The sequence below is a fragment of the Paralichthys olivaceus genome, chromosome 21 (assembly GCF_024713975.1).
Source record: "Paralichthys olivaceus isolate ysfri-2021 chromosome 21, ASM2471397v2, whole genome shotgun sequence".
In the NCBI taxonomy this organism is placed as follows: domain Eukaryota; kingdom Metazoa; phylum Chordata; class Actinopteri; order Pleuronectiformes; family Paralichthyidae; genus Paralichthys; species Paralichthys olivaceus.
In genome coordinates, this window is record NC_091113.1 from 1,871,928 (window position 1) to 1,894,158 (window position 22,231).

The 22,231-nt window shown below is 43.2% G+C and overlaps 1 protein-coding gene and 1 long non-coding RNA gene across 2 annotated transcripts in view; one reads left to right on the forward strand and one right to left on the reverse strand.

The window, feature by feature from the left end:
* Positions 1 to 283: 283 nt before the first annotated feature.
* On the reverse strand, positions 284 to 6,544 carry LOC109641967 (uncharacterized). The gene is made up of 3 exons (XR_002203624.2): positions 6,459 to 6,544; positions 4,260 to 4,355; positions 284 to 419 (listed from the first exon to the last, which is right to left on the reverse strand). It is a non-coding gene; the product is annotated as an uncharacterized lncRNA (long non-coding RNA).
* Positions 6,545 to 7,805: 1,261 nt separating this feature from the next.
* skap1 (src kinase associated phosphoprotein 1) overlaps positions 7,806 to 22,231 on the forward strand; it is a 28,973-nt gene continuing 14,547 nt past the window's right edge. Inside the window, exons 1-4 of the mRNA XM_069517292.1 lie at positions 7,806 to 8,233; positions 9,269 to 9,374; positions 10,122 to 10,147; positions 10,269 to 10,385. Of these exons, the coding sequence (XP_069373393.1) occupies positions 8,194 to 8,233; positions 9,269 to 9,374; positions 10,122 to 10,147; positions 10,269 to 10,385 (289 nt within the window). The 5' untranslated portion in view covers positions 7,806 to 8,193. The remainder of the gene's footprint in view (positions 8,234 to 9,268; positions 9,375 to 10,121; positions 10,148 to 10,268; positions 10,386 to 22,231) is intronic.

Genomic DNA, 22,231 nt, shown 5'->3' on the forward strand with positions numbered 1-22,231 from the left:
ATACAGTTCATCGAATAGAAGTTACAGTTGAAACACCATACGGCCCATTACTGTAAATTAGAAAAAGGGCTAAGGGGTTTGTTGTCGTACTTTTCTTTACAAGGCAGAAGCCTCCTCTTCAGATGAGTCACAAGGCCAAGGACTGTGGCGACAATCGATATGGTGAATAGTGACAGATTCAACAACAAAAAGGGGGACGGTGCAGAAAACAAGTGTGGGACTTCATTCCAGAGGTGTGATCCCTGCCATCTCTGTAGGCAATACCTCAGCGCTCCCAGCGGGCTCTCCATCTGGAGGTGTCAGAGTGTGTGCTGCAGCCAACGCCACGGAGACAGATGTTCAGCCGGGGGAGAGGAGGAGGAGGAGGAGGAGGAGGGTGTTTTTCACCTTCGGATCAGCGGAGCCCTCTCTTCCTTCTGCTGGAAAATGTAGGGCAAGGGGAGAGGAGGGGAACTAGAAATGGTAAATGGACACAATGGGAAAAGAAGGAAGATCCTACAAAAATAATCAAAAACTCTGCAGCACCAACACCCCCACTGCACACGAGGACTATTAATAGATACAGCAGCCGAGCTCCTTCTGCGCACATATCTAACACATCTTCACCCGACCTGCCCCCCTCTGCACTTTGTTTGAGGTCAACCCAGTGCTGTTTGTACCCCATGCTGTTTGCAGTTGTTGCAGGCTCTTTTACAAGTCTATTGCAAGGCTCACTTCCTTGGTTTTCTACCAGTTCCTCTGTCGCATGTCACTCTGCAGGGTCCCCGGGCTTTAAAGACAAACTAGATACAGTATTCATGGGATGACGGGGGGTCGCTCATCTAAGAGAAACCACAGAGGAGTCATTTTTACTGGCAGATGTCAAACGCAGCCACAGTGTTTGTCTCACATAGATGGTTTGGACTCCACTGCGATAAACGGAGCTGCTGATGTGTCACGGAGAGATTTCGGCAGAATAGCCACGATATTCTATCATATTTATGAAATAGAATATATAAGACTTCATAAGAGATGGAACAATTGAGTCTTGGACTAATTTCCATCATGGTTCCTGGTGTTTTTCCACAGTCGCTGACCTGATTGAAGCCTGAGTCAGACGAACAATGTCTGACCACAGAAATGCTGAAGACTGAAATCATAAAAACACGACGCTTCATTACAACTGCAACGATAAGTCGACATAAAAATGAATCAGCAGCAACTTAATGACTGAACAGTCGTTTTCAAGCAGAAAAACTAATATTTGCCTTTTTCAACCCGTTGAATGTGAAGATGTTTTGCTTTTGTTTGTCATAGTTTCAATTATCTTTGGACATTAATGGAAGAAAAGCTTTAAAAATAATATTAATATTAATAATAGGTTCCATATTCTACTGTGGTCTAAGATTAGAGGGTGTCATGTTATCTCATGAGATTTGTGATATTGAGCACAATTATTAAAACTGACTTGAAATCTTTTACTACTTTTTAATATTTTATCGACAAAATCCTTTTTAAGATTATCTGCAGATTAATCGAAAATGTGATCATGTGACAATTATTAATATATTTTTTTCTTTATTCCTATTTATGAGATTTCAAATATGTCTTAAAATTAAAAAGTCATGTTTCAATGTGAATTTTAAAACTGTAGTGTTGATCTCTAATGTTAAATCCTTTGCTGTAGTGAAGGGATATTAACACATTTTCTAATAAAAACAAACTAGAATATGATTTTACAAACAACGACTCTAGATTTTCTGCTCCTTCATCCATATGACGTGTTTTTTAAAGTGAATTATAAAAGGATCGGTCTGAACAGAACAAACTATCACAGTGATTCACTGCACATCACCACCTCGCTCATGTTTTTAACACACACTTTAAACATTACATATATTCCGTTATTTAATTGCTGTTATCGTTCAGTAAAGCCTTGATGAGAAATGCTGCCTATAGTTTTGAACGGCACACTCTCTTCCTCCTTTGTTATGGCACTGAGGCTCTTTTTAGCCCAGCCTGGGAGACTCCTCACAACCATCCCCCAACCGAGTCTGGCTCTACCGGATGTGGAAGTGGCAGCCGACCCGAAGCCCCTGCCTCCTGGGTCCCTCCTGCTACTGCATCCTTTCCCCACTCCATCAGCACCGTAACTGAGAAAGACAAGTGACTTGGCCAGGGTTAACGTCTTAATACTCCCTGGGATTGCCTCCAGGATCCAAATGGCTACACCTAATAGTTTTCCTCCTCCGTGTGCCTGTCAGACCGCCATGACTATATGCCGTAAGAAAAACAAGACCAGCTGAGAGGCAGAGTAACGAAGCAGCACAATGAAATAATGAGGGGTGGTGAGGAAGAATAGGGCGCCCATGAAAGGTTCGGTGTAACGGCGCAGGTTTGAAGCAAATGATGATGAGCCCCTGCCTGGATGCTTTGCATGGAGAGGCTGTACACTTGAAATTAAACCAGCTCCCTCCCCTGGAGCCCAGGAGGGAAAAACCAGAACTCAATCAGTGTCACGTCACATGGTTCAAAGCGGCCAATTCGATGCTGCCAGGAGGTTGAGAAATGCAAGGTGACAGTTCATTTTACCAGTGACAGTGTGTCGGTCTCGCTTGCCGGCTCCCCAGTCAATTCCCAGCGAGCAGTGAAGGTTGAGTGTTGCTGGAGACAGACAGCAGACCCCCCCCCCACCACCACCACCAGCCTCCTCGCCACTGCCGCTCTCTCATCGACCCCGCTCTGCTTTGTATTCCAATTAACTGGACAGAGGGAGCGGCAGCGGCGTGCAGGATCACAAGCTCCGGCAGACACGTTCCCCTGGCTTCCTTCCAGTCTCTCAAACCCACCACTCTCGATAGCGCTTCCCTTTCCCCTTCCCGTCTCCTTCCACTCCTGACAAGGGCCAGTTGTTTCAGGGGGATAATTCATAGATTCTTCTTTAACAACTGCCCCTAGGGACTATGTCTTGGTAATGAAAAATAGCTCCCTCTCACACATTCATATATCACATGTAATAGAGGCGCGTGATCGCTCAGTCGAGTCAACGCACTGCCTGCTGTAACTGCTTCCCCTAACAGACACCTCAAATAATGCTGAATTAATATTTTGAAATGGCTCATATATCCTAACATAATACAATTTGAATGATTCTCTATTCAATGCTCTCAGGGCTAACATTGATTTGAGTACAAGCTGAGGTAACCCCCCCCCCCCCTCCCAACCTACCACCGTGAGTCAGTCAGGCAGTGTGAGTGAAGGTTGTAGATTTAGCTCAACACGTTTGCTCCTCCGTCTTTTGTGTCCTCAATCTATCATCACTTTTTACCTCGCTGCCACCGAGGCCCCCCCCCTCCAACACTGATGTATGTTTGAGCAGTGGGTGGGTTGAGAACACAGTGACTCTGAGGAAATCCGAAAAGTAAACTGACTCTTTTTATCTCCTCCAGCGACACAAACATTTACAACAGACCCTTAAGATTCAGGCCAAACACCTTTTTTTTTTCAGTACAGCTTTGAAAATGCTGCGACATGTTTGCATGAGCACCAACTTGAGATGTTTGCCATTGGAAAAGGTGACAGCTATTCTTATCGAGTGATTAATGTCAGGGGTTTAGAGAAAAATGAAATAATAGGATCTGCAGCTTGTGCCCTGTGCTAATTCCTTGAAAAGGAAAACCTCAAACGTGCAAAATCGTTTTCTAAAACAAAGCTAAAGAGCCAGAAAGACAGGCATGGGTGCTTCACTATTTGTCCCTCTGGACTACCCTATCTTGAGAATGCAATGTGTGTGTGTTTGCAGGAAAGGATACACACACACACACACACACGAAACACACACCCTTCATGCCCCGAGGATCCTCCTGACTCTTTCCCCTGGCAGATCAGAGAGACCCGCTGTCCCTCCCCACACCGCATTGCAAATGAAAAGGAATGCGCTGATAAAAGGCCAGATCTTAGAGATGAGAGGGCAGGAGGAGGACAGAGGCAGCGAATGCTAAAGGTGGGGGGGGTGGCCTCTTGGGGAGATGAGAGGTGGCGGAGGAGTCAGTGTTGGTAGTAGTGGGAGATCATAGCCTTGCTCCCCCTCAGCGGCGTTTGATACAGAGCTTTTGTCGCTCTTTCAGCGGCGCATTGTTGGGTGGTGTAATCCCCGTCGGATTACAAAGGGCTTCCCTTTTCATATGGGGCTGGCCCAGCAGGCAGGTGGCTGCGGCTCTGTGGAGCTGTCAAGGGGAGGGAACCTCTTTTCCAGGGGAGGGGACCCCAGTTCCTCTTACCTTCACAGGGGCTTTTTGCTGGGAGGCCAGTCAGGCGCAGGTCAACGCGGGGGCAATTCTGACATGAGCTTCAACTCGCCCTGACCCTGTGGCTTCCTGCAGAGAGGTGACAGGGAAGGACACCATCATGAGACACTCATCAACATGAAATACTGAAAATTATTAATATCCGATGATGCGCTGAGAGGAAACTGCTGCCAATACTGCTGTTTACCTCCCTTGTGGGAAAATAGAGTTTTTTTTAATATCGAAAAAAGCAACAGAGCTGCAACAATTTTGATAATCAATATATGGTTTCATCATTTTTTTAAGTATATGATGGTTCCACTTTCTCAAACGTGCCATTATGATAATATTAAATTCACAGGTTTTGGACATGGGTCGAGAGATTATCACAGTTTTCTGAACAAATGATTAAAATAGAAAATAACTGGCAGATGATTCAATAATGAGAATAAATATTAGCAGCAATCCCAAACAGCAAAATCACTTTTTTGGACTTTAATATAAGAGAAGATACAAGATCTTTGTGACTGGTTGACGCAAACATTCCTGTTGAATTACTCTGTGTTAGCCTGTGAAGTGACAGATTATGTGTGTGTGTCTGTGTGATGTTGCCTGGGATATGAAATAATTATCTCGTGAGCTTGAACACACACTACATATTTCAAAACGGAGGACAAACATAAGACAAGTCCAACACAGTCCTGATTGATATCTGGTGTATGCTGTCGATGTGAGCGGTGGCTGATTGAGCTTTGGTTATTTGATGACTTTCCTTGTCGTGTCTCTGTAATACAGGATCAATAAGGCGATAGAGAGGCCCACCACTATTTCTATTAGTATCAGTGCCTCCACCGCTGCCTCGTCCTCACATGTCAGCTGTGTATGTAAACGCTCAGGTCCGAACCACTGCTGTTCCCCCTCTGCTGCTAATATAAACCATCCATCCAAGACCTGTCACATATAGCGAGGGACCAATTTAGCTTCGCTGCACTAGCGCGTTGTCTCAGAAATATCCTAATCAGTTTTTCAGCTTCAGTCAAAGACCCATCAAAGTGGTGAATACTGTAAATTAAACAGTTAAAGGGAGAATTTTTTCAGACCTAATTTGACTAGATGTGCTATTCAGGGTGAAGATAACACTCAACCATTTAAAGTGCTGAAACATCACCTGCATCCCTGCTGATCTTTATTTTATAATGTTTAAACACAAGGCAGCTTTACCTCAATGGATATCAGCATAAAGGATTTTCACTGTGTTAATTCACTAGAACTTTGATTTACAAAAACACAAATGCTGCAAAAACATACGCAGTGTAAAATGGAATGAAATTAAAATAAAGACATTTTAATTAACATTTTACGTCATAGAACTGTGATTTACCATTTTCCCACATCATTATCTTAGGGGCACATTTTGAGTACTTGAACGCAGCGCCGTTCAAAGGTCAATCCACTATCAAATGTAAAATAAAAACAGAATTAATTAAAAACTAATAACACCTACGTTGCTCGCAAAACAAGTGGAAACTCATAGCCTGAATTAAAATGAAATACAAATCGAATTTTGTTGTTGCGTGTGCTCTGATTTCCGATTTTCAACTGCATTAACCGACAGTGGCATAGCGAGTGCTTGAACGCAGCGCCTGCACAAAACAACCCAGCGAGCGTAAAATAAAAACACAATTTGTAAGAAACGATTCATACATTATTTACCGGAGTCATGGGAAATCATAGAAAAAGTAAATAAATAAAAATGATTAAAAGAATGCCAACCGTTGTTTCTGCCTGTATTCTGATTTCCGATTTTACAACTTCATTAACCGACAGGAACATAGCGAGTACCTGAATGCATCGCAAACGTAGACACAGCGTAAACTAAAAATAAAACTAAAATGCACGTTGGTTTTTTTTAACGTGGTGAAAAACACTCAGGATAAAAACACTTAAACATTTTAAAAGACAGTTTCTACCATCGTAGAAAAACAAACACACATCGCTGGAAGTCTGATTGACGATTTGTCAACATCACGTATGTGGACGGAGGATGTGAGTCCGTGAACACAACATTCATACAGATGTGTGTGTGTGTGTGTGTGTGTGGGGGGGGGGGGGCAGTGGTTTAGTTTCGTGTTTAATCAAACTTAGTTGAACAGATTTAAACTCGAGCTCCACGTGGAGCAGAAGTGAACTTACTCAGAAACACTGTCGAGAGCGAGTTAGCTCAACAAGCTAGCTAGTGAACGGCGCCAGGTGATAGACGGGTCCAGGTGAGCGCGACATGGAGGAGGTTTAATGGAGGTTTGTCATTTCAGGGGTACGTTTCATTAGCTAGCCGACGGCTCTGCTCTCCTCTCGGTGAACAGCTAACGACCTCCTCCTCCTCCTCCGTCCAACCATGTTGGATCTACAGGTGAACAACCCGATCATCCAGGTGAGTCAGGTGATATGGAACAAAATGGTGGATAGAAACCACGTGGTCTTCAGTCGCTGTCCGCGCATGTCCCTGTTGCTTCTGGTGAACGTGAGCGATGATTTCAGGCCTTTAAATTTCTCTACCCTTGAATTATTTAGTAGAATGAATGAGCCGTGCTGTGTGACACCATGTTGGGGAATGATTTAATGCTAAAACTGGATTCAACCCACAAACAGGCTGTTAATTAGTGTCGCCGCAAAACTGGGTCACTCATAAACACTCCAGTGTTCCCAGACTAATTCTGAATTCAGTCTGTCCAGGTAGAGCTTCGTGTGATCAGTCCCCAAACTCCAATTCATTAACAAAACAATCTCTTTAAGAAGTTTCCTGGGAACAACCAAACAGTTCAGTGGTTTCACTTCCAGTAGTTTCATGGTTGAGACATACAAAAACATCATATCCTCACATTGGTGAAGCTGGAAGAATCACAGTTTAAGAGATAATCTAAAAAGATTATTCAGTTTATAGGTCCAGAGTGTAAGATTTAGGTGAAAGGGATCTATTGGCAGAAATTGAATGTAGAATGATTCTCATGATGTTTTCACTTGTTCATTTCATCTAAATTGTATGAATTGTAGTTTTCTTTAACCCAGAAAAGGCCGTTTATATTTAAACACTAAACACCTTTTGAGTTTTTACGACAATTAAAGTTTACCACAGTTTCTTTTTCATGTTTGGAAGGAGAGGGTGAGGATGAGGGCTGTTCAGCTGCAACATCACATTTCAACACTAGATATCACAAAATTCTACACACTGAACCTTTGAGTACTTTTCTGGTGATTGACTAATTAACTAATTGACCTATTGTTGCAGCATCAGCTGGGTCCCCTAAGAGTAATCCCATTATGTTGAGAAGTATTTATTCTTGTTTTTTAAATATGGTTTTAACAAGAAAAAAATACCATTTGTGTTCGCACAAGTCAAAGCACGATCAGACAGACAGTTTTTTCAGCAGCAGCCACCAGTTTTCAGTTCTCTGAGTCACCACATACGCCTACGTGGTCTTTAAATGTGTTTTTTTTGCTTCTGCAGACTGTTTAACCTCGTTATTATCAAGTTGTTTTTCTGTCTTTCATTGCTGCTCAAAGGAAGCCGGTGTGGAGGATCATGGCCCCCACTCGGGCTTTCTGAACGGCGTTGTTATTGTTTCAGGGTTATATCAATGTCAGTCAAATCCTGTCCTCAGCCTCGTGGAGAAACCAGACTGCACAGGAAGTCTTTGCACCTGCTCCACCCCGGTTTGTGCAAATCGAGGTGCATGCACGGAAGTCATGTTTCAGAGCAAAAATACCCAGGTGGCTCGATGCTGTGACAGTGTGTGCGGATGTGTCTGTGTGCATGCCTGGATTTTGCTTCTGCTACTGGAGCTGTAACATTATGATAGAGGCTGGGTTTGCATAGGCTGCCTTGTTCGGAGACCAAAGTTACTTGAGTTGGACAGGTGAAAGTCGGGGGATGGGGACAATCCCTGTGGACATTAGGAGACTTTTGGACGGTAATGCCTTTGTTTTTATTGTCATCTTTAAATCCTATTATAACAGAGTGCGCTCAAGGAAATGTACATAGTTGTTCCAAATTCTCCCTGTTTTTACTTAAACAATAAACCTAACTTTCAGCGTCATCATGTCCTTTTCATTGTTTTGTATCCATTAATCTCTTGCTAATAACATTTTCAGGCCTAGTGTCGCTTCAAGTTGAGCAAACAAAACTAAACAGATATCTCAACTCTTGTAATAAACTTTTAAATTGCTCCTGACATGGTGGTGCTGTGGTTTTGACTACATTTGCATGTTCTGTCAGAGCATCCATCAAGGCCTCTGGATGTAGATTTGCATTTACCAGTAAAGGCGTATCGAGATGATTGAATCAGATACGTGATGTGGGCCAGCATGTTTTGCCTACAGCATCATAAAGACAGGCCTCACTTCTTATTCTGACTAAAAGATGAGTTCACAGCTCAGCTTAGTACCACAAAAGAAAAGGTTGATCATAACTGTTTACTCTCTTCACGTATTTGTTCATGTAATGTCTTTGGATTTGTCTTTGAGGGGTCACACAAAGAGCAGCGTTATATCTTGTTTAAATTTCAGAAACATTGTTATAAGCAGAAGAAATAGATAGTTCAGCTGACATGTTGGGAAAAGGTTGGAGATTCAAAATACAATATTTTCCTCAATTTGCAGACTTTACTTATGTGTTTTTAGATTTCATTTGAATGACATGTACAGTACAGGCTGTGCTCTTTTGATTTTGACCTGATATTGCAAAATGAGAACAAATCCAATAACGCATGGATTTATTTTCATCAAATATACGGACAAATAAAACAAGTTGTGATGAAAACCTTCAGGTGGTTGTATTGTACATGTGTTTATCTCCTGCCATGATAAAGATCTCTATGACAAAGTTATAACATACAGCAGTGCTCAGTATCTGTGGTCCAATTAAATACCTCATCATACCTTCAGCTTGAAAACCTGAAAAACCTTCGAAGTATATTTCATGAATTCCATTTTTTCTGTTTCCTCAGACTGTGAACTGTTTGTAACGGAGATCCTCCAAGATGATGAGCTCAGTGAAACCTCCCGAGAGACACGGAAAGTGTTACTGAACAACTTCAGGGTCGTCCATGTGAGGTAAGAGTTCACCTCCGAGAGCTGCGTTCATCAGCAGGACACAGAAACTGCTTTGCTTGTTGCCACCTCTGCCAATGAGGTTTTGTTTTCCTTGCAGTTAGTCGGTCTGTCAGGATTACAGAAAAACTGCTGAACCAATTTCCGTAAATGTTTGTGGAGCGGCAGGACAAGAAGGGAAAACTGAATTTTAAATAACTTTCTGTAACATGGTGAGATAGGGTGTTCGCCTTGGCGGAGGTGTGCAATCTCCAAGCGTTTCATTACACCATTATCCAACTTTTGCTTTTAATGTCACACAAAGTCCTTCAATTGTTGCTGTAATGGCTTTAAACACAGTTTGCAAAATTGCATTTGAAGAAAGTAATTTAGTCTAATGGTGTCACCTTCAAGACTCTTTCTTAAATTTCTATTTAAAGTTTATAAAGCTCGAATAATAGAATAATCTTATCAGAGTCTTATCCTTAATTATCAAGCTGGATATCAACAGTTCTTGAAAGCCAAAGAGCTGCAGCTCTTCTGTGATGTGCTCTAGTTTACTCCGGAAACAAACCATCTTCACTTGTGTAGCCTGCACTACTCGATAACAGACTGTTACAGAAAACCTGTGGCTTTGAGGTCTTATGTGCAGGAAACAATTGCTTAATGTGTGAAGCAAAACTGGTGCTGAGTTGTCTGAATGATGAAAGCACAGAAAACGTTGCCGTTGAGTGCAACCTAATCTGATTTATGCTTAATTTGACTTCACAGAAACCCTCAGGAATTCCCCTTCCCACGTGAGTAAAATAACCCTGAACAATCTCTATCAAAGTATTTCATCAACAATTTTTAAATACATGACATTTGCTTTATCTCTCTCTTTCACACACACACACACATATGTTCACACACACTCAGCGGACTTCAGGGATGACGACGGTTCTGATGACAACCGCAGCTCCAGTCTAGGTCGCTCTGCCCCGTCAGACGACGCCTCGGTCGCCTCTGACTACCAGGACGATGCAGGCCCTGAGTGTAAGTTGACAATAGTCCTGATTCCCTGTTTTCTTTTTTATTCCGTGTGAAATCTGCAGAGATCTCGGCTCAAAAAATGTCTGTGTCTGCGCGGCAAAGCAGCACTGATGGCTTTTTCCTCACAACATTAGTCTGAAATACAAAGACAATGATTTTGAATTTGAGCAGCATCTTTCAGCTCATACCAGCTAGAAGTGTACATGTTGTCTACACTGTGGAAGGAATTCGGTGTTGACAAAGGAAAAGCCGAAGAGGAGCAGTTGTCTTTTGAGATGATGCAGTTTTCACAGAAAAGAACTAAACAAGTGCAGCTTTGACACACGATCCTTCACATCCTCCCGGAACACCTACACCTCGCTGCAGGAGGCGTGGGCAGATGTTTTCGCTGAATGTTGCACGCCCTGTTAATGTGAGACACTGTACCACCTCTGTGAAATTTCCCCTCTTTTCCCGGCCTCCTACCTCTTCACCCTACTCCGGTGACATCATTGGCTCCTCCTCCTCCTCCTCCTCCCTCTCCTCTCCCTCAGAGCCAGTGTGCAGGTAAAGGCCGACCTGTGAGGAGAAGCAGGGCTGCTGGTTCACAAAGGCCCGAATGGTGACCTAGAGCTCCCTCCAGTGGCAGATCCTCTGCTCCTGGTCTGTATCCCTGAGCTGTGGAAGGCATGGAGGCAGCCCACACAGAGAGGAGGCTTTGTAGCTGCAGGCTAATGCAGTGATTGATTGACCCTGAGCCCCTCTATTCTTTCACAACCGGGTTTGAAATACAACACTGTACCTGAGGGGCCATGTGGGTTCTATCCCTCTCGCTCTATATCAATCTTTCTCTCTATCTTCCTTTCTCGGACTTGCCCTCCCTCCCGTTTTGTATTTTTTGTATTTGAGAATCTATGCTCCAGCTAATAGCCCTTGACGTGACATGCTGCAGGTGGGCATTACTGCCTCGACCGCCTCAGGTGCCAATCTCTACCCTGCACACTTTTTAAGCTCGTCTCAGGAGGTAATATTGGAATCATCTGGAATTTCCCACTGCAGTCACTTTGTGTTACCGGTAGTTAATGCCAGCTGGATGTAGTCAAAAACCATCCCCTTATTTGGAAACGGCATAATGAAGTGTTCCGTCCTCTGCCCACAGAAGAGTAACTGCTGCCTTTTACTCCACAACTTTGGAAAAACAAAGTAAACAAGTCACGGCAGATGGCGGCAGCATGGACCCACGAGAAAATAATAAAGGCGAGATTTCCTTCGGGGAAACCAACAAAATCAAACTATAAAATGCTTTAAAAATTCCCCTTTAGGCAATAATGGTAACACGCCCAACTACAAATACGCCGTCTGTTACCGTGGAGCGCGATAGTTGTTTACGCTGTAACATGATGTCGCACCATTGTCGATGTTAAATGTGAGGAATAGCCAATTATAACGCATCCCCCCCCCCAGAATGTTCTCCCTCTCCCATTTGCATTTAGCTTTTATTATCACCAACTGATGCCACTTGACACCAAATAACTACACTTAAAACAAAATCACATTTCCGTCGGATCAATAATCATAACATTTGATTCAGTTAGAAAAAACCTACACTTCACTGCGCTGCGGCGTTTTTATTGCTGTGGGACTGCAGCCATGTTAGTGCAGTGAATGGACTGTGTCCTCACCAAAAGGGCACGGGGAGTTCATAGTTCATTCTCTGTTCATTGCCAGTTGAAAGAAACGACTCACACGTTTCTGCCGGGCGGTCTGTTTCAAGGGGAGAGGGAGCGTTTAGGGGGAAAAAATAATGGCGTGACCACTTAATGAAATCAGTGACATTTTATTGAGGAAGAGTTGTTTGTGGTGACGATTCAACATTTTCTTACATTCCTTTTTAATCCAGACATAAGCACATCACATAGAGGAAATAAAATATAATATTGTTAAAGTCTGACTATAAGGGAAAGATAGAAAATCCCGTCGTTATTGATTGTAATTGTAGTATTTTATTTCGGGCTTACTGTACACAATAGAGACGTTGTGACTCGGAGAATGTATTATCCGTGGTAATCGACTGCCTGCCTCTGCTGCTCTCTGCTCCCTAACCAGAGAGTGAGTGAGTGTGAAGTCGATGGCTTTTTTTACACACGGGAGGAGCCTGTGCCGTTTGATTAGATGCGGTGGCCCGTTGTCTTCAGCGGACTGGGTGACACCAGATTTGTAATGGCTGACAGGAACAGATGGAGCCTCCATTGTTAGCCCGGGTGTCTGCATGGTAATGTGAACTGAGTTTCACCCGCCGACCGCACCGGTGACCTGACCGCGCCTGCAGCCTCACCCCAGCCTCGTCTGCCCCCTTTAGCAGTCTCCACCTCTCTCGCTCCCTCTCTCGGTCTCGTCGCTGTTTTGAGCTCACACTTGTTTCTTTTTCGCTAACCCCCCCCCCCCCCCCCCCCCCCCATCACACACGTACATTCCAATACGATTTGCATTCATAAACCAAAAACTTACACTGCACACAATCTTTTTAACACACTCATACCACACACACACCCCCCAGGAGACCCCAGGAGACAGGCGGAGATGTGGGGCTTTTAGTCCTGTCAAGCTGTTTGCAGGTCAAGTTTATGAAGTCGAAATGGCCTGTTTGTTTTTCTTTGATTGGGGTGCACCGCTGGGCGCTCGGGGGTGTTTGCTGGGAAACTGCAGCGATGACAGAGCGCCGCAGGAAGAGCTTTGTTTCAGGAGGCGTGCAAAAGAAGATGGCGCTTTCGCAAAGTCTCTGTCTTCTTCTTTGTGATCGTCGTGGTTCTGTTGCTCTGTAACTTCGAGCCAGGTGTGGATGTTTGCTCTGAAGGAGTCATTCACGTCATCTTGTGTTTCTCGTCTCATCAATACTGTTTATTTACTGTTTATAATTTGGTCTGTATTGTTTATTGTCCCTCAGATTTGATTTGACACAGAGGTGATTAGATTGATGACCATGTGGATTAATTTCTTAAATAATCTCAAAACTCAAGGGGAGTTTTTCAAATCACTTAGTCTGACTTTCAGACAAAGAAGCAAAGGATTATTTGACACTTTTACTTTTTATGATTTTAGCTTTAAAAAATAAATAAATACAGCAGTGTGACTCCTGTCAGTGATTACAGCTCCAGTCTAATTTCCTAAACCAATTACTGGCAGTAGAATGCAGCAGGATAACCAATTTGAAGTTATATCTAGCTGTTGCCTATTCCTCATTTGAATACGAGGAGCCACTGCACAGTAACAACATTATTACACGGTGCTGGTAAATAGAATAGTAAATTTAAATTTTGTCATATTGGCTGAGCCCTGAAAAAGCTATTTAACGTGAAGTGTTTTTGAGTGTGCATGCCCCGGTCTCTTGGCTGGCGAAACAGGAAAAACAATGCCAGCTGACGGATTGATGCTCCATTAGGGGGTTAATCAGCGATGCCGTAGGTGCCAACTGGCCCTTGTCTGCGTTTGAAGTTAAATTGAGTCATGGAGGAAGAGGAGGGTTGTGGTTCTTCACAAACAGACAAATTACTTTAAATGAAAATGTTCGAACATCGCTAAAAATACAGCTTAGTAACATTAATACAATTTTGTTTCTGTTTGAATGCGCCTGGACATTATTTAGAGAGTGCACCGATGACCTCCCCGCAGGTTTGTTGGTTTGTGACGGTGCCATCTCCTCGCTCACTGAACTTTTGACCTCTGGCCTCTTGCCTGTCCAGCCCGTGACCCGTCTGTGCTCAGTCCAGAGCTGAGTGAACGATTTCTCCTTCCTGTCTCCGAACGCCCATCGCTCACCAAGTTTCTTTGGACTTGCTGATAACTGTCTACTGTATCAGCGCGTCAGAATATCTGCCCGGAGATTAATTTTTCACCCCGTTCATCGGTGTATGGATTTCATGACATTTGCATAGCGGCTGCTCGTTTGCAAGGAAGCGAGGAACATGTTAATGACCCCCCCCCCCCCCCCCCCCCCCCCCCCCCCCTCCTCCTCACTCCTCCTCATTCCCCCTCACTCTCTTTTCCTCTCCACCCTCTGTTGCAGCCTGCAAGCTTTTCTAGAAAGACACACACACACACACACACACTCACATTACGAGGCAGGAGCAGGCACCGTGCATCGCTGCGACTGCTTGCCATCAGGGTTCAAAAGTTCACTCTATTCCCCCAGGGCTACTGTGCTGCTGCAGATGCTGATAGTCTTTTCTTTCCCTCTCTCTCTCTCCCTCTCTCTCTCTCTCTCTCTCTCCCTCTCTCTCTCTCTTCTGGCTGCCTTTCTCTCCCTCTCTCCCTCGCTGTTTACACTATTAATCTTGTACACTCTCTCTCACACGCTCACTCACACTGCCTGGCAAGAAGAGAGCGGCTTGAAGGGGGGATTTGGACGTATTTAACCGAAGGGCATCCATCACTCTCATCTCTGGCTTCACCCCCACGAAAAAAAGCCACACTGTGTAGTTTTTGCATCCCCCTGGTTTGTGAGCTCTCCGATGCAGCTCTCCCCTCGTTTGCTTTGTTTTATTGTTGCATTGCATATAATTACATCCCTCCGTTGCCTCTGGTGTCGCTGCGCATTGAAACCCAGGGAAAACAGGCGAAGGTAAATGTGCAGCAGTCCATCTGTAAGGAGGCACATAGGCAGAATGCAAAGTGGGAAGCTGGGGCAGGGTGGCTCCTAATCTCCCCCAGAGCTGTCAGTGTCACAGACAAATAGCAAAACTATCAGATGCGGCGGGTTCACCCAGAGGTTAGCGTTCCCAGGTACCTCCTGCATTCACTCCCTCTCTTTCTCCCCCTGCCTTGCAAATGAGAATTTGATTTTGCCCTCCACTGGAATCCATTTCTGGAGATGAATGAAGTTTCAATGCCAAGCCCAGGTGGCCCCGCTGATTTCTTAGGGAAATAAATGGAGATGGGAGAGATGTGTTGGCCTGTAAACAGACAGTGACACGACGGCTTCCAATGCCTCTGGGATCCCTCTGTTTAATTGTTGCTGTAATGTTGCACTTTAAGGTCATTAACATATCCTTGTGGAGTTATTCAGGGAAGCTGAGGATGCATCCCTCTTCACACCGGGATCAACGCATGGCTTGGGGGAACTGTGTGTGTGTGTGTGTGGGGCTTAGATGTCGTTTGAGGATTGAATATCTACAGTTTTTTAAAATCATTGATCTCTTCATGATGCTGACCTGAGCTGTAACTCAGCTTGTCCCAAAGAAATGGAAGTGAGTGGAATGAGGCCTCGCTCTACAGTGAAGGAACTTGATGGTGTTGTTTATGGTTTGTTTAGTTTAAAGAAACCATTGATGCATTTAGATTTTTGTCAGACTTTAATGAACAATTAAATTCTGTGTGTTTTTATTTATAAATGGATATTTTGCTCTATATCATTGTAATTGTTATTTCTTTGCAGCAAAACATAATTTTAGTATTAACAAACATTTAAATAACATGCATCCTCCTGTTCACCCTGTTTTATATCATATTACTTTATATGAGTTCATTCGTTTTTTGTCACTAAATCAGTTTTGAATAATTTCTGCGGCCGTTACTGTCACGGAGGATGATTTATCGCTTTCCTGTGAATGTCACGCGACAAAATAAGAGTTTTTTAAAATGTGGAATATTAACATTTTTGAACTATTTTATTATTTTTACTCATAAATGTAAACAGTGATGTTAAAATATATTGAAAATACACAGTTATTTACTCCCAAAATACCTTTTTTACGTTTTTTTTTTGTAGAAAAATGTCTGTGGGGAAAAAAAGAAGAGTCCTGCAACATTTTCTAATTTGCTCAGAAAAGGCCAAATCCGAAGTGATTTTGTTATCACCCGTATTTGTTTATGACAGACTAAATGGAAAGCTGCTAAAATAGATGATAAAATATCACAGTAATTATGTTAAAATTTAATTTATAAAGATTACATTTATGTTAGCTGTACTAACAAACGTATTCTTCATGCATAATCATCTTTTTATGATTTCTAAATGGGAACTCATAGGTAGCTTTGAATTATATAAACCCAAACAAAAAAAACTTCTATGATTTCATCCATTGAAAATATTGAATTAAGATTTTCTTATGTTTAAAAAACCTGATTTAAATGGATCTGAATTTTACTGAGCATTTAGCTGCATTTGCCTTTGAGAGAATAATTTTCCTGTCACACCTGTTGCCTGCAGAGTTGCTGGTGATTTATGGGAGGAGTCAATGAATAAATGCATCATGTAATTGTTTACTGGCCTAACATGTAAAGGAAGTGACTATAAAATAAGAGTGATTATATGCAAAGGTAGTAGGCATGAGATATGTCTCAGAAACCACAGTGCATTAACACAGTCCTCCTTGAACGTATTTACTTACCATTATTGCTGAAATAACATTTGAAGCATTTTAAAGTTGCAATAACTGTACATTCACAGGGTGAGCGTCTCTCGAGTGTTTTTCCCTGCGGGCTCGGTCGTTGACGGCGTTATATCCCGTCTCTATCACAGATACGTTGGCTCTCCTGTGGGCCCCAACTACTCAGTTCTTTGTATTTATACTCCTACAACAGTGGGGGGTATTCTTTGTTTTTATTCCTTTTTTTTTTTTTGTTTCGTAATATATATATTTTTTGTGTCTGTCAGTGAAGCAGCTGAAAACCATCCCCAGCGATTAGAGGATCATTGTATCCGCAGTTAAGCATTTGAATAGTGGTAGTAAATCTAGAAAAGGGAAATTCAGGGTCGCTGTAGACGCTGCTTATAGCTGCCCAGGGGGAAGCTGATGTCACGTAGTAAATTTAGCCCCTTAGTGTCTTTACAGCGGCTGCGGCCTGAGATGTTTGAACGCAGGTGTAGAGCAAAATGGAGCCGAGAATGACTTGACATCTATTCTTGCGTAGAGCCACGAACATTTTATTTTGCTTCCAAATTGCTTCAAATGTAAGAGACAAGACAATAAGAGAGAAACACTAGATACGTCTGTGTGGCATGTAGTTGCAATCTCATTGATTTTTTTTTTTTTTTTTTCTTTCCTCAGAATCAAAATCGTTTAAAGAAACAAACCTGTGCACGTTGAAGCTTTTATTAAGGCGTCACTCAGTCGAAAAAAAGCTTTTATCTCAAGTCCGAGACAGAGATTTGTTCTTTAACCTGATTGACATCTGTGATTAAAAAAAAAAAACCCACCTTAATCACTCCTGCATAAATTCCCATTAAACATTAGCTGAAGATGATGCAGGCATCATGCAGCCTGCGATAATGCACTCCATGTTTTCTTTGGTTCAAACACGTGCATTAGGAGCTTCTAAACACGGTTTATGTATCGATGACTGAAGTCCTAATCAAATCAGGGGGAGGAGAGGAGGGCAGGGAAGACATTCTGCCCTTAACCTCAGTGCCGCTCAGTCTCTCTCCTCCCTCCTGACGGCCGCCTCGCTGCAGGGACGAGCAGCAAAAGGCCTCCTGCTGTAATGAGGAAAAATGTATCAATTTAGCTCTGGCCTGCTCGCAGATTGAGCGCCGGGTGGGTGAAGGTGCACTGAGTGAATCCTTTTTCCTAATCAAGGACAGTATCGAAGAGGATTGCGGTCTCGCTCGCTTCGTTTGTAGAATCAGCGGCATTCCTCCCCTCAGCCCCCCTCAGGGCCGGGGAGCCTCTCTCTGCCTTCTGTTTCACCTCATCAGCAGAGTTCACACGGAGGTCGGGTCCTGCCCCCCCCGATGCTGCATTCAATGCAATACCTCTTGCACCGAGGAGGCACTGTGAAGGCCCCCGTGCTCAAGGACTAAGCAGAGGAGAAAGAAAACATATGACAACTTGCCGATTTTGATTCCAACCTGTGCTGCGTGACTGGGGGGGGGGGGTGTGTGTCACCTTTTCTACTCGCTCCTAAATAGATTTATTAATCCCATTGATCCTCAATTGTTTTTGTGTTTTTACAAGTAAATCCTGTCGGCAGCGTCGTGTTTTCTCTGGAGCTTGTGATTTAAAAGTAAAAATTACATTACATTACATTCATACAGAATAGAAATGATGCTCTGAAAACATTTGTGTGATATTTATTTGCCGTGAGGTTCATTTTCATGCTCGGCCCTTTGGCTATTCGATGTTAAAAATCTGAAGCGATGACCGACTTTTCAGTTTCTAATAGTTTTAAGTCATTTTTGAAAACAGTTTCTCAAATGTCATGGCACGTAACATCTTCTGGTTTTCTTATTATAATATTGGTATTTGAAGAAAAGAAGCGGTTTGAATCTAACTCCTGTTGTTTGATACAGAAAATAAGTGAAGCATCAATATTGAAAAACGATGGTTGCTGCTCTAAGGCAGACTTAAAAAAAAAAAGCATAAAAGAGTCGTAGATCATGTTGAAAATGAAGAGACCCAATAAAAGTTGCTGCAGACGAACACATGACGATCGAACAAACACTGTCAACATCACAAAGGAAAATAAATTCACGATTTAGCATCACAAGCATGGAGATAATAATAAATGACTGAATACTAAAGATGCATGACACACACACTAAAAAAAAAAAGAAAGATAGAAGGAATAGATTAGACACTTGTGACAACCAGTATTAGACGCCACACGCAGATTTTAATACAGCAGATGATGAACAGAGCGAGGCAAAAATAATCAGTTCATTTTTATTTTCATGTCTTTAGAGACATTTCACCCATCACACTTGTTTCACACGACACCGTTTATCAAACATCATAAATACAGTAATTTTCCACGAGGACACATTTTAATATATTGCGAATCTATAAATCTGCATCATTTCAAGTAACAATAAAAACAATTGTGTGGATTCATTCGTTGAAGCATGAAAAAGCTGCACGGAATGTGTAAAGATGGGAGGAAAACTCTCAAGCCTGATTTTTTAATCCCGATAAGTCTTAATTCCTTACTTCCCCCAGTTTCTCACCATGTAAATGATAACGGAAGTGTTTCTATAGCTGCGGATACAATAACGCCGCAGACCCCCCTGACTAAAAGTGCATGAGCCCCTGCTGGGTCTGAACCATCCCTGTGCTGTGGCTCCTCGCTCCCTTCCTGCTCTCCAAAGGAAAAGATAATGAAGCGCCTGCTTACTTTCCTTTTACCGTCGCCATCATCTGTACCACTCAACATCTCCAGTGCATTTCTGTGTTTTCACAACATCTCCGTTGCATTATGACCACCGTTAGATCTAATGTAACGTATTAGTCCTCCCACCCAACCATTTGCCTTCATTTTGATTCACTCTCTATCCAGCCTTTGATTGACTTTCAGCCTAACTAAAGTGGATTTTAATGAGAGAATACATTAACTCCCTCTGGTCATGCTAACATAAATCAGCCCTTTCTTGCAGGATCAACTGCTGAGCTCATAACACCATGCTGAGAGAGTGTGAATAACCAAATGAGAGATTGTAGCTGTGGCAAACTGCTGCCAGCTCAGATGCATTGTTGTGCGCACCCCTCTGAAACACACCCACCCCATCACGAGTTTAAAACAAGTTCAGGGGAGGCGACAGAACGCAGCACTCGCCAGCACACAGGTCAGCTCGCTTATGGAAATGCTCCTTTTGTCGGGATCAATTAAACACATATTTCTGTTGATTATCTCCTTCCATTTGGAAATGGGGTGACTCAAAATCTTTTCTTGCTGATTACCGCCGAGAGCCGTTAGATTCAGTTAGCGCGGCCCGTGGCAAGTCCTCACCTTGATTTACGAAACGCGGGAAGCGACTCCCAACATCACATCTATCTGCTTCTCTTTGTTGGTAATTGCACTCAGCTAAATAGGTTATGCTGAAATATCAATAAATTGCCATCAAATTAATGTCAATACCAAAGCTGTGGATGGGGCTAATTAAAACGCAAAAGGGATGAAAATGAAGTCATGGCATTGCCCTGAATAATTGATGCCGCAATTTATGATTTTTATGAAAGAGTGCCGTCTGTCTGCGAGTTTGATGAGGCCTTAATTAGATGCATTAATGTGTCTCTCTGTGCCTGTACTCAAACTCAAAACTCAAACACCATGATGGCTGCTGCGGTTTATTTTTTTATTTTTAACGCTCTAAATGACACGTTTTCAAATAACATTACCTCTGAATATCCACTTAAAACTGCATTGGTCCCAAAGAGGTGTTAGTGTGTAATTTTCATTAAAAGAGGCATTGTTAACTCAGGACCAATCAGGCTCTGCTTTTGTTTAGGGAGGGATCAGGGACCTGAGTGAGCAGAATTAAGCAGCGCGATGCTTTTAGGCTTTGCTGCGACCCCGTGGAAGAAACCAGAACTATTGTGCACGTGTTTCAGTTTTCTCTGTTTCACTCACATTTGAGGATTCACACAAAGGACAGTCAGGACGGGTCAGGTCACTCTGCGCTAAAGTGTTAAACACGCACAAATGTGTAATGTTTATTGACTCGAGCAGATCAGAGCGATCCCATGTTGATTTTGCACCTCCTCATCTATTAGCCGGGCTCGACCTCGGAGATAAATGAAGAGCGAGGGAAGCAGACGGATGAGGGGATAAGAAGTGGGCCGCAACAGGGAAGCAGACCCAGAAGGAAAAAATGGACGGGCTGCCGGCGGACAGATGAGGTGGAGGAGCATAATGACTGCTGTTTGTTATGATGTACTGACTCAGGTTCTCTTTGACAAAACAGTCCTGAGCACCTCTGTATTTATTGTGTCACCGGTCAGTCTGTCCACAGAGGCAGGCTGATGATATGTGAGCGTGTTAGAGCCGTGAGGTGTCTGGGGCTCTGCTCTGGAATGACCTGCTCATCTGTCAGGCCCACGAGCTGCAGCGACACGGCGTTGTCGGATCACACGCTGGACTGTCGAGAAGTTAAATCCCAGGAATGTTAACCAGGAGAAAGGCCAATATCTACTTCATTTGCTCACTGTGAGAATCATTCTCCAGAAAGTCCAGAGAACCTAGAGCAACTTTCAGAGCGGACATTTTGAGTAACATCATGTTGTGAATTTTTTAAAATCCGGACGAGGTTCCTGCTTTTTCTACCGACGGGGTGGGGGTCTTTGTTTAAGCTAGAGGAACCTGTTTGGGGTGACATGTTTGGGTTTTCCCAGCAGTTAAACAGGGCCCCTTTGAGGGGGATGGACTTCAGGCATTCCCCTTGTCATCAGCGGCCTGAGTGAGGTGTCACACAGGCTAGTGTAAATGGTCTTTAAATTGTTCCTGTGTTTCAGACTAAAAAGGCGGTTCCTGTTCGCAAGACTAATGCCTGTTGACTAATGAATTCAGAGGAAGCCGAGCTTTGTTTCTGACACACGGAAAAACCGGGTAGTCCTGTTGAAGTACGGGGCACAAAATGGCCCCGCAGGCCGACCAGGGGTCAACGACTGAAGGCGAGACAACAGGTCAAGTGAGCTCATTTCTCGTTAGAACTTCAAAACTATCTTGAACAAGGAACAGCTGGTTCAAACCGCTTCTCCGGAAGTGTTCTGGCGGGCGAGTGGTTAAACACACTTCATGTATAATCACATATAGATCCCAGCTTCTCCATTAACATAAAAAGCCGAGCAAAGTCATCTTAAAACTTCTCCCTTGCACAGATGACTCAGTCGACTTAATGCCATCTGAAATGCATTGTGCATTGCTTTCCAACAACTGCACTAATTAACTTGAGGCTCTTAAGGTTGTGCCATTGTCCTATCATGCTAAAAGTTTGACTTTGCAAATTGATGAGAGTTGTTCGGGTCCCCACAGGAAGGTTAGTCCCATTAAAAGTGCAATGTGAGCAGATGAATGGACTGCAGTGCTCAGCAGCACTGTAAATGTATTGATCCCAGTTTCCTAAAGCCTTGCAGGGATGTATTTGATCCACAGGGTTGGAG